The sequence below is a fragment of the Lycium ferocissimum genome, chromosome 2, assembly GCF_029784015.1.
Source record: "Lycium ferocissimum isolate CSIRO_LF1 chromosome 2, AGI_CSIRO_Lferr_CH_V1, whole genome shotgun sequence".
In the NCBI taxonomy this organism is placed as follows: domain Eukaryota; kingdom Viridiplantae; phylum Streptophyta; class Magnoliopsida; order Solanales; family Solanaceae; genus Lycium; species Lycium ferocissimum.
This window is the reverse complement of record NC_081343.1, coordinates 53018870-53031416: the sequence shown is the minus strand read 5'-3', so window position 1 is coordinate 53031416 and position 12547 is coordinate 53018870. Positions and strand designations below refer to the sequence as shown.

General features: G+C 34.7%; 2 protein-coding genes across 2 annotated transcripts; both read right to left on the bottom strand.

The window, feature by feature from the left end:
* Positions 1 to 2887: 2887 nt before the first annotated feature.
* Positions 2888 to 4780, bottom strand: LOC132044371 (zingipain-2-like). The gene is made up of 2 exons (XM_059434863.1): positions 4209 to 4780; positions 2888 to 3625 (listed from the first exon to the last, which is right to left on the bottom strand). The coding sequence occupies exons 1-2, from the start codon at positions 4654 to 4656 to the stop codon at positions 3048 to 3050; spliced, it is 1026 nt and encodes a 341-aa protein (XP_059290846.1). The 5' UTR covers positions 4657 to 4780; the 3' UTR covers positions 2888 to 3047.
* A 2207-nt stretch (positions 4781 to 6987) lies between these two features.
* LOC132044354 (senescence-specific cysteine protease SAG39-like) lies at positions 6988 to 8353 on the bottom strand. Its single transcript, XM_059434855.1, has 2 exons — positions 7827 to 8353; positions 6988 to 7731 (listed from the first exon to the last, which is right to left on the bottom strand). Exons 1-2 carry the CDS (start codon positions 8257 to 8259, stop codon positions 7142 to 7144), a joined length of 1023 nt encoding a protein of 340 aa, XP_059290838.1. The 5' UTR covers positions 8260 to 8353; the 3' UTR covers positions 6988 to 7141.
* Between the last annotated feature and the right edge of the window lie 4194 nt (positions 8354 to 12547).

Sequence of the window (12547 nt, the reverse complement as noted above, 5' to 3'; positions counted from 1 at the left end):
GATGACCGACCCTTTAATCCAGTTCATGTAATGTCTTTCTCGGGAGCTAGAGGAAATGCATCTCGTGTACATCAATTAGTAGGTATGAGAGGATTAATGTCGGATCCTCAAGGACAAATGATTGATTTACCTATTCAAAGCAATTTGCGCGAAGAACTCTCTTTAACAAAATACATCATTTCTTGCTACGGAGCCCGTAAAGGATGTGTTTTGCTTTACGACGAAGCTTTAAGTTATATACAATAACAATATATGAAATATATTTTAGTATTAATATAATTTAACAAATTATATTTTAGTATTAATATAATTTAACTTATTCTAATGGGTTAATTATCATTTTTAAAACGTTACTAATTCATCATAGTAATGTATACAGGATTGTGAACGTACTTTTCATGTTTTTGGTATATGGAAGTTAAACTTGTTAGTTTATAGATTATTTTGTGAGTATTTAAATGATGAAGATTTTCAAACTACAGGTAGGTCACCCTCCACTTACTATTATTGCTCTTTTATTTTTTGGCTTTACTAGGTACTTCGAATGTGGAACCTTGTCCCGTTAAATTAATTACTTCATACCTAAGAGGATCCATTAAAAGATAAAGCTCTCTTAAACATAAATTTATCATTTTCGTATTTTCAATACGAGACCTTTAGTTAAGAATTGATCGGATACCTGCATTTCCTATCCAACTAGATTCTTTTTTTACAGCATAATCATTATCGCAACAACATCATGATCCACAACAATTATAATAACATAACGTAGATATTCTTTAAACATCAACAAATGATTAGAAAAAATCACTTTTGTAATAAATAAAGTACTTCCGATTAAAGATTGTTTCACATTCAATCAATAATAATAGTTGAAATACTACTGTAAAAGATTGTTATTTTTCCCTTTTCCCTTTCCTTTTGGCTTTTTCTTCTCTCACTTGAGTTTTAAATCATGTCCAAACGGGACCTATAGGTTAGTATTTTCTTAAGGACGGAATAATTTGGGAGGCCCTTTTACTTGTCCGAATTTGTCATTCCGGTGTTTGTACTTTACGAAGTTTCATCTAAACCCATGAACATGTTTAAAACATGTATTATAAACCCTTCTGATCGTGTGTGTTCCTCACTTGCTTTCATGTGAAGGACACATGTGATCCACATCAGATAAAATTGTGCCATGTCAACATTTATTTTATAAGAAATTAGCTTTTATGAAAAAAAATGAAATTTATCGCTTTTTTAAATAAATAAAAAATCTCTTCTCTCTCTTCTCTCTCCACCTGCCCATCTCTCCCTCTTCCACTCATCACCGCCACCACACCACCCCAATTTGACAATAGCTCAATCCACTTCCACAGTCATGGTGTCATTCTAAAAAACCTCAACAATTACTCTCAAAGGAAAATTTCAAGTAGGGAATACTTTATCCTTAAACGAACTCTATGTGACAAAAATCTAAATTAATTGGATTAATCAGTTCCGAATACTACTTCTTCCTTCTCAATTTATGTGGCACTTTTTGCATTTCGAGATTCAAATAAGTCTTTCTTTGACCAGTAATTTTTTCATATATCTTTTAAATATTTTGAATTGTAAATTATTGTGACTTTATAATACTTTTTACTTAGTATTCAAATATGTAAATTTTATTTCAAAAAACTTAAAAATTCCATGTCTGAATTTATGATCAAAATTAAACTGTTTGACTCTTGAAATTCGAACTGCGCCACATCAATTGGGACAGACACTACTAGAAATAGAGATTTTTTTCACCGCGAATCAGTGAAAATTTTGTGTTGTAAAACATGATTTTTCCACCTCATTCCTACTGAACCAGCTCACTTGGAAAACACATGATAGGAAACAAGTTCCCATTAAAACACTGTGAAAATTTCTAATTTTTCCGTGTGAAAACACTACTCCCTCCATCCCAATTTATATGATATAATATTATTGCTTGAAGTTTAAGAAATAAAGTAAGACTTTTCAATCTTGTGGTCCAAAACAAGACAAAGATATTTGTGTGGTTATATCATTTCGTTAAGCGTAAAAGGTAAAGTTTAAAGTTAAATTGTTGTCAAATAAGAAAATGTATCATTCTTTTTTGGACGGACCCAAAAAAAAAGTGTATCACATAAATTGGGACAAAGAGAGTATTGTTTTTTCTTTTCCCATGGATTCAATCAAAGTATCTGTGGTAATAACCCAATAAAAAAATAGTAATTTTTTAATAGTGAGAGCGGGTAGATGGTTAATAAAATGAATACTCCTCCAAGCTCCTGAAATAAGAAGAAGGAACATATTTGTTTGTGGAAAAAAATTCTTGAGTCCTACACTTTGATTTTAACCACCTTTTCATTAGGGCGATAGGGGAAAAAGTTAAGAGTTCGATTTGACATGATGACTTTAGTCTTTAGGGGTAGAATCATGGAGATCCTTTTTTCCTTCTTTTGGTGTTTATTTTCTGGTTCCTCGAACAATGTACGGGTTTCCTTCTTTGGCGTTACCTAATTTTAATTAATTGGTTTAAATGTTTCCTCGCTGGACTCCTTAATGTTCAAAAGATTACAACTTGAGCTTATAATTCATCAATGATAGTCGTACTTTGAGACTGACTAAAAAGGAAGATGCGTGGTTTAAAGTTAAATTGAGTACTAAATATAAAAAAAAGATGTCATTCTTTTTTGAATTGACTAAAAAGAAGAGAGTATCACATAAATTAGATGGGAAAGTATTTTGCAATTATTAAGCTCTTCTTTCCAATTAAACATTGATTTTATCATTTAATTATTTGGCTAAAAATAATTGGATGTGGAGTTTAAGTGGAGGGGTAGATAATCAGTCGATAATAAACGCAATTTACACTTTTTGCTTCATATAAAAATATCAATCAATACACCTTTTTATAATTCCATAAAGTTCCACTACAAAAGACCCATACACTGCATGCAAAAAGATTTTGCATGCACGACCAATAGTTTCTTTCAATTCTTAATAGTACAACATATGAGAAATTAAAATACAGAATACATCCTTAGGGACTATCATATGATTGGATAAGAAGACAACTTATAGATGTCACAATGACCTCCAGGATTCCCAGTATCTCTTATAATTTTCATATATCCATTTTCACCCCAAGTAGTTCCCCATGAATTCTTCAACAACCAATAATTTTGACCCTCCTCATCAGTTCCATACCCTATAGCTGTAACTGCATGGTCAATCTTATCCCCACAGCTTCCATGATATGTTCCATTTTTGTAAAACTGAAACTCGGGGCTCGTAGCAATTCCAATTGACACTGGTTGTTTAGTTACGGCTTGTAACAATGCTGTTTCACTTTCAGGCACAACTTGATAGCTACTTATCTTTACTGCTGGTGTTAGCTCTTGGCTCCTGCATGTGTATTGTTGCCTTTCGTATGGATAATCTGATTCAGTTGAAATTCCACCATTTTGTATGATGAAGTCAAATGCCCTGGTCATAAAGCCGCCGCTACAACCGTAGTTACTCGTGGTGCAATCGAGAAGTTCTTGCTCAGAAAGTTCAATCTTTTGGCCTTTTGCAATTTGGTAGGCTCCTTCTAGTGCTCCAACGGCAGAAAACGCCCAGCAACATCCTAACACAGAAAAGTAGCATACTATTATCAAAATTTATAGAAAAATGAAAAAATGTTCTTTATGTATGTGTTAATTTTTTCTCTATGCAAACTCACATGCGCACGCACGCGCATACACATATATATTCGATCTAGACACGGTACTTTCTACAAACCCTGCCTAGTTTAGGAGTATCAAATGACGAGGATGAGCGAAATTTGGGTCGGTACCACTTCCCAAAGGTTACTTGGGTGAAAAGATTGGCTCAAGATAGTTAAACAATGAGTAATAATCCAAACCGCACAACCCTTACCAAATTTAATTTCTTAATTTGGTTAGTTATAATTTGCTTAGTTAGCAAATAAAACTAATAAAAAAAAATTCTTTGTTATGACTATACAATATATTAAATAAAGAAGAATTAAAAAAGATATTTTGACAAGGTTGCCTAAATCAGCCAACTTCTAGATGAGTTGAATTGGGCAAGTCAAAATGAAACTTGGATGACCATATTTTCATGAGCTAATTGTGCCACCCCTAATATGGTCTAAACTCGCCAAGAAGGACATAGTGAGTTAATTAAAGTGTGATGTTGTGTCTTACCACATTGACCTTGATGCTTCACTTCAGTAACAGCTCCATGCTCTCTCCAATCCAAGTAAGATGGAATGTCATCATCACTTAGATCATTAATCTTGAACTCCGTCGACGACATTGGAGAAGGTGACGGATGTGAAGGCATGTTTAATCCAGTATACTTGGCAAAAAACTCGTCCGAAGTAATATCTGCAAATTCATTGATGCCTAATTTGTAAGACAGATTCCCTGCCTTATTCATCGACTCGATAAATTTCATGTTTTCTTTGAATATCATGAGTCGTTTTCCTTTTTCAACTTCGTCCTTGTAAACTCGTCCATGACGCGCCATCCACAGCTCGTGTCTCTCAGAAACGGATAGTTTTGGTTGGCTACGAGCAGTTGCTTGAGAGTTATGCGTGGCAACTACTAAGAACAGTATTAGAATACTGATTAAATCAATTTTCATACCCATGGTTAAGTAATTAATGTAATGTAGGGAGGAAAATACAGGGTTTGATCAAAAGAAAATTGTTGTAAGATGTTTATGTAATAGGCTTGCATTTAATTATGTGTTCAGTAGCAAGGCGTTTATATAGAGGCGTAGATGAGAAATTATTTCCCAATTAATAGTAACTACTAGTCTGGAGACTCTGGAGTCTGGACTTAACCTTCTTTTTAGTCAACAAGTGGAATCCAATTCCGTTTTGGAAAAGTAGTCTTGATTGATGATTTTTTAGATTTATTGATGGAAATTTGAAGTTCAAGTATTTATTCTTTTTTCAGATTATGACTTCTGGTTGCATAGTGATCTTATGCTTTTTCTAGGAAATTTCAATCAAGCATCTGTATAGAAACTAAACTAACTACCCAATGTGTACTATAAGAAAAATTTGGATCCAATAATCTGGACAGTTATACCAGCGCCAGTCTTTCATCCAAGTCTAAGTCAATGTAGAAGTCTTCTTGCCCCTATTGGTCTTATGCACGCAATTACGCAATTATTGTTCTATGGTTCTTTCAACTTTTCAAATTATACGCTACGGGCCAATGCCAAGTTTGTTAGTATTCTCAATAGGACGATTGATGAATATTCTGTAGTCGTTCTACATTTTACCAATTACAAAGGATGCCGCGGGTGCATGAAAATTAATTAGAGATTTTAAGTTTGAGCACCGTGGATCAGAAACTCCTTTATTAAAAAAATATATGAGCCTCAAGTTTGAATTGGTCCAATCAAATGTTAAATACAAGATTATAAGAAAAGAAGTTTCTACTTTCTAGTTCTTTATGCGTTTGTTAATAAAAGTCAACCACCTATTAGTTTTGGTGGTTCTTTATTTTAGAGAAAGGAAAAAAATTACTTCCTACGTTGTAATGTTCGTAAATTATACGCAAATGAGTCTACGCAAGTTCCCTCCGTCTTTTAAGCCGGTGGAAAATGAGATTATGTTTTCTTCATTTTTTATTTATTTATCAAATTAGATAAAGGACAATTTCGTAGAACGAGTATTCCCTTCTAAATTTTGTGAAGTACGTAGATTTGCACATAATATAAGGATGTACTCAGGAAAAAATAATAAAAGGAAAGAAAAGAGAAAGTGATAAGACTATAATTAAACACCACTATGCAATATTGGTTTCTACTGTTTAGGAAAGAAAAGAGAAAGTGTATAAATAATTAAATGTGAACCACCTGTTAAGGCCATCTAGACTTGCATAGGGGAATGGTATTTCTTGATTACAACTGGTGTTCATCCTTGACGTTCATAAATTTTGAGATTTTGATCAGTAAATAGTGAAGAACTAGACGGGGGATGTTTTAATACAAATATGATACCTAGAAAGAAGGCCACTTGAGTGAAAGACTCGTCTAAACAAGCATCAATCAAATTTCTTGCCTGTTACTAGACAAGGATTACGGAGATTGTGATATATAGCTGGCTGAATTTTCAATCTTTGATTCTTTAGGTAGCTAAAAAACAAAGGTTCTTTAGGTAGCTCGCTGCCTTGCATAAATTGTTTTTTTACTGCTGTGAAACTCCTTTTCCTTTTGATTTTTCTATGATGTCGAATTAATTCAAGATTGTAATGTGTTCGTAAGATACAACCTCAAGTCTTGGGACGATATCTAAATTTTATAAGTTGTACATCGATGTTGATCAATCACTACAAAAAAAAAAAAAAAGTGTTCTTATTTAAACTATACAATTAAATCGATGCTAAATGGGACGTTTTCTTAAAGATAAGAAGAAAAAAAAAGAAAAAAAAACTACCATAAAATCTATCTTTAAAAGTTGGACAAATTTAGAACTAGAACGAAATTATGTATTTACATGTTCAGAGTTTTCAGACACTATTATCCAAAAATTAGTTGCCTAATATTTTGGATTAGACATTTTCTTTTCGTGTGTATCTATGATAAGTGTTAGTTCCAACTTGCAAATGCAGGATGAATTCCAGGTATGGGATTTCATGAGTTTAAACATTATCCTGTTATATATTTAGGACATTACTGAAATTCAATGAACCAGAGCCTACATGTGAGTACAGAATCTCTTGACAATTACACACACCTCGTTGTACTTGTCATTTGGATGCAAACGAGTTGGAAAAGTTCTCTCGAAAATAAAGCATCCTCTCCTCTAATGTTTCTCCAACATTACTTACTGCTAGTTGGTTTTCGTATCTAAACAAAAATTTCTTATTTTGGCCCAAATGGTGACAGAAACCAATCTGCAAGAAGATAAATCTGCACTTCATTGCTGAATTCTGAACTTTTTTTCACATTATACGAACTTTTCTTTAACACTTAGAATTTACATAAAACGAGTTTGCAACATACACAGTAGACTAGACACACCATATAAACTACAGTAGTATATATGAACAAGGTGAACAACAATAGTGTTTAAAGACGAATATAATCAACAACAAATTCCCACAGAGCTTCTCAGCAATTAAGCAGTTGGATAAGAAGCTTGCATAGCAATTCCACAAAGTCCTTCCTCAGCATCAATGCCTCTTTGCATTCTAATGTAACCGTTCTCGCCCCAGCTGGTTCCCCACGAGTTCTTGACTAACCAATACTTAGTCCCATCACTAGTTTTCCCATATCCAACTGCTGTAACACCATGATCTAACTCAGTTCCACATTCTCCAGTAAAAACACCACTCGAGTAGAATTGAAAATCTGATCCACTAGCATCAATAGCCACAGATACAGGTTGGTTAGCAACAGCACTCAACAGAGCAGATTCACTATTGGCTGGGACATCTTCATAACCACTAATCTTAGCAGCATCGTTGGATTCCTTTCCAGTTTTGCAAGTGCTATCAGTTCCCTTGTATGGATAATTCGATTCAGTAGTAAGCCCGTGATTCTTGATGATGAACTTAAAAGCATCATCCATAAGACCTCCCTCACATCCCATATCTAAACTTGTGTCGCAGTCCACGAGTTCTTGCTCAGATAAAGAGATTAATTTACCAGTTTTGATCTTGTTGATCCCTTCAGTAGCAGCAACAGCGGAAAACGCCCAGCAACATCCTACATTATCAGCTTAAATTAATAAGATTTTTTTTTGGTAGCATATTCGTTAAAACGAGGATATTATTAATTACATGACGTAATTTATCACTTACCACATTGCCCTTGATCCTTAACTCCAGTAACAACGCCCTTTGTCCTCCAATCCATGGTAGCTGGAGCAGTTACATTTTCATACTTGAATGATATGGCTTTTGATGTCTTTTGATGAGATGACATTTTGTACCCATTGTGAGTTGCTCTGAATTCCTCATTTGTCAAATCTGCAAATTCATTGATACCCAATTTATAAGGCCTCATTCCAGCGTTGTTGACTGACTCGATGTAATCAACATTGTCCTTGAATATTTTGAACCTCTTTGCCTTCTCTGAACCATCTTTGTACACACGTCCAAAGTGAGCCATCCAGTGCTCGTGTTTCTGGACCATCGAGGCTTCGTTTAGGTCACGGGATGTGGCTTGAGAAGCCCACATTCCTAACACTAGTAGAGCTAAAAAAGCAAGCTTCCAATTGATTGTCGAAGTCATTTTTCACTACTTGAATTTTTCTGTTGATTCTAAAATATGTCCGTGTTGTGGATGAAATGTTTAGGATAAGTATGGAATTTATAGTACTAACCTTGTGGTTTCTGTTAAGTTAAATTAAATTTAACATTTTCACTTAATGATTTAGTTCCCTGGAAAGCCCGGCAAGTTATGTATAATTGCCTACTTTGACAATAAAAATGGATCATGCACGCTGCTTTGATATCCTCAGACCTCAAATAGTAATATATTGCGATAAACCTTTCTTTTGTACTTTCTGATAAGTTATTTGTCCATAATTTTGGAATTATTGGCACTAAACAAGCTTCTTCATTAGCCCCTGGCAAAGTTTTCAATGATAGCGAAATAAGAGTACTTGATCAGTTGATCACTCTGCTGTCCTGTTTACAAATCACAATTACTTCTCTTTTGTCCTCAAATGTGAGAGAAATGGTAACCCACCAAAAAAGACGGAGAAATAGAGAAACTATCACAGCATGTTGCCACTTAAGCAACGATAAAGAAAACATTTTCCTGTATGGCATATGACATCTTTGTTGTATTATAAGATTATGTTATTTTATTGAATAAACAATGAAGAAGTATGGAGCTAGTTTTATTATGGAACTCTTTTTTATCACAAAATTCTGGGAAGTGAAACGAGATATGGTAAGTGCCAAAATGTCAAATTGGTGAGCTGATCATAGACAGTGCATGTATTATTCTCCAACTCAACCTAATAGTAACACTTAGTGTTTTTTTTTAATCAAAGAAATAGTAACACTTAGTTAGTCCCCAATTTTCGCCACTATGTCTTAGGAAGTTTAGCTATATAAACTTGGTTTAGCCATCAAAACTGAAGACTCTTTTGCCCCTACTATAGCCTGAGGTAGGGCGGTACAAAGAAAACCAATAAACCGCACCAAACCAACAAACCGAACCAAACCGGAATAAAAACCCGGGTAATGTATTGGTTTGGTTTGGCTTGGTGCTGGAAAAAAAACACCCGATCATAATAGGTTTGGTTTGATTTTAACTAAAAACAAGTCAAACTGAGACCAAACCAATCTGATTATATGTATATAATTTTTAAATTATTGTATACATAAAAATATGTATCAGAATGTAACTTATAAATATTTTCTTAAGATTTTTCATAATTTCTGTATTTTTACATTCAGGTTTGACTTAATTTGGGCAATGTGCACGATTTCCTTTCATTGGGGGGCAATTCGCAGAATTGCCCTTCGTTTGGGGTGGTCTTTAAATTTTGCCCCTCATATTTGAAATCTTTAAATTTTGCCCTTCGGCTAAAACCCATAGGTTCCAGGTTCGAACCCACGCGCAGTCAAAATTTTAAAAAAAATTCGCAAGGCAAGTTTAAATTTCGCTATGCCCCCAACGACATACACTTGTGAAGGAATTACCAAAGTTATGCCGGACCCGGCATACTTATGCCTTATGGGCAGACTTGGCATAAGTATGCGGGGTCCGGCATAACTTTGATAATCCATTCAAAATTTTATGCCGGATCGGCATAAAAGTTTGCCCATTAAAAGTATGCCCCCACCGGCATAACTTTGTGAAGGAATTACCAAAGTTATGCCGGACCGGCATACTTATGCCTTATGGGCAGACTTGGCATAAGTATGCCGGGTCCGGCATAACTTTGATAATTCCTTCACAAAGTTATGCCGGGTCCGGCATAAAAGTTTGCCCATTAAAAGTATGCCCCCCACCGGCATAAATTTGTGAAGGAATTATCAAAGTTATGTCGGACCGATACTTATCTTATGGATTGGCATACTTATGCCAAGTATGCCCATAAGGCATGAGTATGCCGGGTCCGGCATAAAATGTGTAATTCCTTAACAAAAGTATGCCGGGTCCGGCATACACGCGACCCAAACCTTGTCTTGCGATTTTTTTTTAATTTATGCTTGAGCGGGGGTTCGAACTCAGAACCTCATTATTTCGGCGCGAAAGCTCAAAGTTGCAATGCGAAGGGCAAAAATTAAAGACCAGCAATATGAGGGGCATAATTTAAAGACCACAAACATGAGGGGCAAAATTTAAAGACCACCCCAAAAGAAGGGCACTCCGCGCAAAAAAATGTTCATTGGGGGTGGTCTTTAGTTTTTGCCCCTCAAATTGCTGGTCTTTAATTTTTGCCCTTCGCCTAAAATACCCAGAGGTTCTGGGTTTGAACCCCGGCTTAGTCATAAAAATTTTAAAAATTCGCAAGGCAAGGCTTTGCAAAAAGTTCTGCCTTATGCGGCAGACTTTGCCTTAAGGCATAACTAAAAGTCTGTCAGAGAGGGCAGAACTTTGCCTTATAAGGCAAACTTTTAGTTATGCCTTAAGGAAAAATTCTGCCTTATGGGGCAGACTTTGCCTTAAGGCATAACTAAAAGTCTATCCCATAAGGCCAAACTTTTTCTTAAGGCATAACTAAAAGTTTGTCGTATAAGGCAAAGTCTATACCTTACGGAAAATTTAACTAAAAAACTACCCCATAAGGCAGAACTTTTCCTTAAGGCATAACTAAATGTTTGCCTTATAAGGCAAAGTCTATGCCTTAAGGGGCAAACTTTTAGTTATACCTTAAGGCAAAGTCTGCCGCATAAGGCAGAACTTTTTGCAAAGCTATGCCTTGCGAATTTTTTTTTTTTTTATTGAGCGGGGGTTCGAACCCAGAACCTTAAGGTATTTTCGGCCATCTTTTCAAGCGAAGGACAAAAATTAAAGACCAGCAATTTAAGGGGCAAAAATTAAAGACCACCCCAAAAGAAGGACAATCAGGTGCAAAAAAAAAAAATGACTTAATTTTTATAATATTCCATAAGTTTTGAAGCCCATATAAGTAATTCATAAAAGGTCAATCAGAAACTAAATCAAAACATATCTAAAAAAATTTATGTGGAAAGTATATTAAACTGGGGCCTAGCCCATGTAATCAAACACATCGACAAAACTGGTTAAGTTGTCCAGCTCAGTATTTAGGGGGATACATCTTATAGTTAAAAAATGTCCAGGGGGGTGATAGAACCCCCGCAAAGATTGAGTGTGCAGGTGGGATTTAAACGACGTTGGGCTCATTTGGCTATTTTCTTATATTCCTTTTTGTCCAATTAATTGATTTTTTCATGAGTTAGGTTTGGCCCCACAACTTGGAAAGTTGAAACTGATCCAAGATATCTTTAAGCCTTGGCAATATCCAATTAATTTATAACCCTCTTGGGAAGATTGTCCAAATTAATAGTGTGTAAAATTAAAAGGGAAATAACACTTTATGCCAATTATGAATAAATATTTATCCGTTTTAGCCTATTTTTTTTAGTACCCGCTATAGCCACTTTTTCACCCTTACATTTTGCCTTCCTCCTCCATCTCCGACGAGCTACCAGCTCCTCCACCACGAGCCACCGTTGTACAACCGATAAACACCCCTTATAAATTATGTTTAAACCTCTCTCATGTATAAACACCTCTTGTATAAGTTTGTATAATATTGTATACTAGTTTTATACATTATTATACACTTTTATCACAAAGGTTTATACATTGTCTATAGTAGGTGTATAAAGTTGTATATTATTGTATAATGTTGTATACCGTCAAAAGTGTCAATATGGGTGTAATTTAAAAATATGGCTACATAAATGTAATTTTGTATGTTGGATTGTACATTACTGAAATTTCTCCAAAGTAAAAGTTGTTAACTTTTGTTTAGCGCGTAAAAAAGTTCCAAATCTACCCGGAGTCCGCCAGTTTCACAATCTCATAAAAGAACTAAACAGACGGAAACGTGAAATACTTTATTATAATAGGAGTATTAGTTACAAAGGTCCCCATCAAAGGTGCGGTGGGAATGGAATGAATGAGATACCTGCCACATTTAACCGGATGTTTTGGTTCGAGCTTTGAGAACTTAAATTTTTTGATAGGAAGCACTTTCTCCCAAAACAAACCACATGTGACACGAATCTAAATTAATCGAATTAATAAATTTCGAATACTTGATGATCAAAAAAAAAAAAAAAATCGGAAAGATGACTATACTCCTTCAAGCTCCTGAAATAAGAAGGAACATGTTTGTTTGTGGAAAAAATTCTTGAGTCCTACACTTTGATTTTAATCACCTTTTGAGGGCGATAGCGGAAAAAAGGTTAAGAGTTGGATCTGACATATAGCCTTGAAGAGAAATTATTGTGAACTTGTTAGATTAGTGCAGAACTTGTAAAATATGTATTCATAGTGCAGAATTTCTTTTTTTTTTTTCTTTTTCCTT

Coding starts and splice junctions, on each gene's coding strand:
- LOC132044371 (XM_059434863.1), bottom strand. CDS start 4,656: ATGGGTATGAAAATTGATTTAATCAGTATTCTAATACTGTTCTTAGTA. Junction 3,626..4,208: donor GAAGCATCAAGGTCAATGTG/GTAAGACACAAC, acceptor TTTCTGTGTTAG/GATGTTGCTGGGCGTTTTCT.
- LOC132044354 (XM_059434855.1), bottom strand. CDS start 8,259: ATGACTTCGACAATCAATTGGAAGCTTGCTTTTTTAGCTCTACTAGTG. Junction 7,732..7,826: donor TAAGGATCAAGGGCAATGTG/GTAAGTGATAAA, acceptor CTGATAATGTAG/GATGTTGCTGGGCGTTTTCC.